Source organism: Balaenoptera acutorostrata, chromosome 7 (genome assembly GCF_949987535.1).
Source record: "Balaenoptera acutorostrata chromosome 7, mBalAcu1.1, whole genome shotgun sequence".
Classification (NCBI taxonomy): Eukaryota; Metazoa; Chordata; class Mammalia; order Artiodactyla; family Balaenopteridae; genus Balaenoptera; species Balaenoptera acutorostrata.
Genome location: NC_080070.1, coordinates 12,527,476 through 12,532,621, shown reverse-complemented (window position 1 = coordinate 12,532,621; position 5,146 = coordinate 12,527,476). Strand labels below are relative to the sequence as shown.

Genomic DNA, 5,146 nt, shown 5'->3' with positions numbered 1-5,146 from the left:
TCCAGGTTTGAATCCTGGCTCTGAGCCCTTGCAAATCAGTTAGGTGAGCTTTCTGTGCCTCAGTCTTCTAATCTTCTAATCTGTAAAATCGGGGTAATACTTACATGCTCTCACGGAAGTGTCTGTAAAGCACAATCATAACAGCTCAAGGACAGTTGATTCTTCTTCCATAGATGAGCTCAAAAGCCCCCAGACCTGCTTGTCTGAGCTGTGGTCACCTCTGCCCTCCACCCTGCAGCCCTGCAGCCCTGCAGCCCTGCCTCAAAGGAGGTTTCCTGGCTGAGCCTCCTCCTGACACAGCCCAGTGACTCCTCTTCCCTTCCAGCTCCTCCCTTCCAGTCAGAGGAGACCCCAGAGAGCCCTGCACTCCCACAGAGGCTGAACAGCAGGAACCTGGAGGAAATCATGGGACTCTCTCCAGGAGTAAGTCAACAGGAGGGGTATGCATATAAAGATAAGACAGTGTTCAATTATTTTATGATATGACAGTTTCCACTTTTCTTCCTGTTGTTTTCCAAGAGGTATATCCACGTTATTGAATTGCAGTCATTCAACAGATTTACGAGGTACCTGGGAACGGGCTGAAGGTTCTCTGTTTCCTAAATGAGAAGACAGAGCAGGGAGACGTGCGTGTGATTACCCACGGCTGGTGGCAAAGCTGGCTTGCAAGGTGGAACCTTAGGTCCAAATCACCCGTCAGACCTCGTGGCTTCTTGGGAACCTTCTGCCTATAAAGATGAGAGGCTTGGGTGGAGACAGGCTGGGGACCCTCCCTCTTGGAGGTCTTCAGGAGCAGGGACCTCTCCTTTCTTTTGCTGTAAGAAAGAGAGCGCGTCTCTAGAGACTGAAGGATGGACAAAATTACCTTTACAGAGGGATGAAAATTGAAAGGAAAATAAGAAAAGAAGAGGAGGTGCCTGAGACGAGGAAGCACGCTCTCCCTTAGGAAGGGGGGAGATGCCGGCTGGGAAGGGGGAGGGGTCACCTTGTGGGACATTTTTCTGCTTTGCTGGGGGTTGGAGCAGTGTGGGGTTGTAATGACCTCTGAAGCCTTGGGACTTCCAGTCTAAGGAGATGGAGGGAGCGATAAAGGTGAGCTGGGGGTGTAGATGTGCTGATAAGCAGGGCCGGCAGAGGAAAGGAGCACCTGCCCGGGAAACACTCAACCCATAATGCTAGTCCGGGAGGGAGTGGAGGCGGGAGGGCCCGGTCAGAGCCGCACAGAGCAGGTGTGCAGGGCTGGCCACCAAGGGCATGGTCCTTGGGTCCCGGAGGAGGAAAGGGGGGGCCTCCTCCATGCGTGGGCCTCCACCTCTGGGTCTTCCCCTCCCGCTTGCGCTCTTTTGCCTGCACTGTCCTCTCCAATGAGAGGGGCGGGAACAAGCTGCCTGAAGGGGACCAGGCTGTCCCTCCTGTCCTACCTGGTAGGCTGGAGATTCAGAAATGGCCTCCTAATCTTTAAGGAGTTCTCTCCTCTTCTGTCCTCTGGCTTCCCTCCCCATCCCCCCATACCCTTGGTCACGTCCTGCATCGCCACCCTCTTCTCCCTTCTCTCCTCTCATCCGTCCTCATCCTCTGGCAGCTTCCTGCAGGCAAGGAGTCCTACAAGCTCTCTCCCTCAGGTAGCAGCTTCCCTGCAAGATGGTGCCTCAGGGTCTAGCGCGAGTATGTAAGAGCTGGTCCAGGGCCCCGACGCCCCTGTCTTATCCCAGAGACCCTTGGCACCAAGGGAGCCAGATCTCCTATTCTGATGTGAGGAGGAGGAGGGAAACATATAAACCCAGATTTCAATGTTTTTGTCATACCCTCCCACCCCACCTCCCCACAGCCATGTAGGGAAAGAATTTGAACACTATCCTTTAAAACATGAGGAGGAATTGTCATTGGATGGTGGAATTATTTGCCTTTTTTGTTTTTCATAATTTTTTAATATACTTTTGTAATAAGAAAAAACTGAAGGGGTTCCTGGTTTCCTACAAGGATTTATCTCCTCAGCACAGGGCATCAGGCAGGCGGGTGGTGAGGGAACGGGGGCAGTGGTAGCAGTGCCATCGGGTTCTTTCCTCTCCAGCCGCCCCTGTAAGACACCCTGACGCCCAACTACCCTCCCCAGGCAAACTCACAGAGCCGGAGATGGCTTCTCATTTAGCCTTGAACCAACAGGCTCCTCCCCCAAATAGCCAGGAGGAGGTTAGTGATTTTTTTTTCCATTCAAGCATCATTTCCTGAACCTGCAGGTCAATGAGTGCAAGGGACAGGTGAACAGGGCCGCCTGCTTACTTGAATCTTGCCTCTCCCATCATCAAGTGACCTCCTGTACCGCTCCCCAGTCACCCCGTCACCTGGCTTGGATCAACAGGAAGTACACAGGAGGCCGTGTCGGCTGTCTGGGAGAGTCTCCCAATAAGCCTGTCTGCCGGCATGGGCGGCACCCGTGGGAGGGAAGCTCCACGGGCCCTTCCATTTCTGCGATCCCCTCTTTCAGGAAGGGTACGTGTTTCTGCACACATCCTCACCCCTGCATTTGGTGGTTCCTTCAGGTGTGGGGTGCGTGGACGCCAGGAGTGGTGTGAGCTGGTGGTGATAGTTCCAACGTGTCTAAGACCCCCCTCCCACCTGTCCTGGCACCCGCCCCTGTCGCTCATGGCCAGTATCTGCCTCTGGTTATTCAGGGTGGGGCTTCATACTGTCTCCCCATCTCTCTGCTCCAGGAAGCAGATGCTAATTAGCCACAGCCCATTACCACCAACAGGTCTGTGCTCACCAGGGTCATGGGCAGGGCAGGCATTGGGACGTGAAGGTAGGTCTCTTGAGATCCGTTACTTGGGATCCTTGCCTCTGCCTGCCACACTGATTTTTCTCTGAAGACTGTAACTCCTCCCACCCTTTAGAGATTGAGTTTAGACACTGGGTTTCTTAACAACTTTTCCTCTGTGTCTGAGTACAGGAGGATGTGGAATGAGGGAAGATGGTGTTCAGTCTATCAGTACAAGAGGGCAATGGCTAGGATAGAGGGAAGTCCGGGAGAGGACGAGGAGTGAGAGAAAGGTTTCCACTTGGGTCCAAGGCACTCTGCTCTCTGTCTCTCTCTCATACCCAGAGCAGGTACCTATCCCCTCCTCCACCTACGCCCTCCCCCTCCTTCATTTCTGACGGACCTGAGTCTCATGCACAGCCCAGGACTTGAAGATCCCCATTTCGACATCCGGTCTGGGTCTCAGTTTATGCAAGTCGCTTTCCTTTGAGAAAGGTTGCACAGAGGAGCGGGAAGGTGTGATATTTAGAATCTAAAGAATCGGCCAAGAGCCCTGCTCTGCGCCTTATTATCTGTGTGATCTTCAGTGGGCGAATCATTTCTTTTGTGAACCTCAGTTTCCTCATCTATAAAATGGGTATGGCAATACCGTGACTTTGAGTCCTGGTTACTATGTGGATCTAATGATATAATGGACGTGAAAGGACTCCACAAACTCTTAAGTCATTGCTGTGGCTCTGCACAGAATGGCCCACTGTGCTCATCCTAGAAGCCTCAGTTGCCCCCTGCTAGACACTCTCCACGCTCTTGCCTGCCAGCGGAACTCTCCGAGAGGACGGGATGAGGGTCAGGCCCACGGCTGTGATGTCACAGAGCTCATGACATCAGAGGTCCTATGGAAGGGAAGGGGAGAAAACGGTGCTGGGAAGGGGTAAGGGCCGGGACAACAGACAGGGGAGGGAGGAGGGGGTCCTGCCGGGCACTGGGGACTAGGGAAGGCCCATGACTCCCCTGGGCTCCCAGCTCTGCAGGGCAGCATTCCTGGCATCCATCCTGCTGCTGCTGCGGGTCAAGGGGGTGAAGCCTCAGAAAGGGAGCCCAGGCCTGGACGAGAGCAGTCAGAAAGAGAAAACACCCTCTACAGGTAGGTGAAGAAGGGGGACGATGCCTGAAGCCGGGGACCAGATCTCTTTGGAGTCAGATCACTGGTCAGGCCAGAGGGAAAGCTGAGATAGGTTTGGGTTACGGGCCATCACCCCAGGCCCTACTACTGCAGTGTGAGTGTCGTGTAAAGGGTCTAGAGCCGCGGTTCCTCGCCAGGGCCACACTCAGGGTGTGCCGGGGCCAGCTGTTGTGCATGGGGCCCTGTGAATACGGGAAGAGGGTCTTTGAAGTTCACCCTTCTCTACGTTGGTCCCTCACTCCCCAAATGAGGTAACACCTTGGAGGAGGCAGTTTGAATTGGCAGAGGGGAGTGCGTGCCCTTGAGTTGGGGCCATGGCTGCACACAGACCAGAAGAGACCCCCCAGATGGATCATCGCCTCTGTGGTCAAGAACAAGGGTGTGGGCCGTTGGGCTCCCAGGTTCCCCAACGCCTTCCTCTTTCCAAGGCGGCCGGGGCGGGGGGCGGGGGCAGTCAGAAACAGTCCTTTCACGCTGTCCCCCGTCCCCTGCTTCAGACCAAGATCGAGAACAGTTTGAAGAGCACTTTGTGGCCTCCTCGGTGGGCGAGCTGTGGCAGGCAGTGGACATGACCCAGAAAGAGGACGACCAGACGTCAGAGGCGGTGGCAATCTGTGACCACCTGTTTGACCTTGCCTTCTGCTTTAACCTGGCCAGCATCGTGGTTTTTTTATGAGGGACATGGAGGCAGAGGTGGTGGCCTGGTTCCTGGATGAGGACCTGGACATCTACCTCCGCTTCATGATAGCTTACTGACCATCTCCCCGTGGGGCTCCGGAGCGCTTCTCCCCAGGGTAACGTAAATGCGGCTCACTGGCTCTTGCCCACGACCCTCCCCCTCAGGATGCAGCATCAGAGAGACCCCGTGCTGGCCTTTCAGCGGTCCATGGCCCCTGCCCACCTTCCTCCCCACGCTCTGAGGGCCATCTCCAAGAGCCGAGACACTCTTCCCCAGCCTCTCCTGGCTTTGTTCAGGACAACAGATTAGGGGTAGGGAGGCAGCAACAATAAAAGTAATAACAATCAAATCCTGGAACAATTGGGGGCAGCTTAATTTTGTCTCTAACCAGTTTCCACCGACCTTTAGCTCATTCACTGGTTCTTTCCTTGTCTCACGTCCTTGGAACTCTGCTTGGCAGTTTCTCCGCTGATTTTTTCTGACTTCTAGGCATCGGACATAGCAGGAAAGTGTTCTTAAGAGACAGGCA

General features: G+C 54.5%; 1 protein-coding gene across 1 annotated transcript; it reads left to right on the top strand.

The window, feature by feature from the left end:
• The first annotated feature begins 3,754 nt into the window (after positions 1–3,754).
• On the top strand, positions 3,755–4,614 carry LLCFC1 (LLLL and CFNLAS motif containing 1). Its single transcript, XM_007184881.1, has 2 exons — positions 3,755–3,899; positions 4,436–4,614. The coding sequence occupies exons 1-2, from the start codon at positions 3,758–3,760 to the stop codon at positions 4,612–4,614; spliced, it is 321 nt and encodes a 106-aa protein (XP_007184943.1). The 5' UTR covers positions 3,755–3,757.
• The last annotated feature ends 532 nt before the right edge of the window (positions 4,615–5,146 follow it).

What these genes read in the sequence shown, in the direction of transcription:
- LLCFC1 (XM_007184881.1), top strand. Translation starts at nt 3,758, where the DNA reads ATGACTCCCCTGGGCTCCCAGCTCTGCAGGGCAGCATTCCTGGCATCC. An exon ending in AGAGAAAACACCCTCTACAG is followed by an intron (nt 3,900 to 4,435) that starts GTAGGTGAAGAA and finishes CCCCTGCTTCAG; the next exon opens with ACCAAGATCGAGAACAGTTT.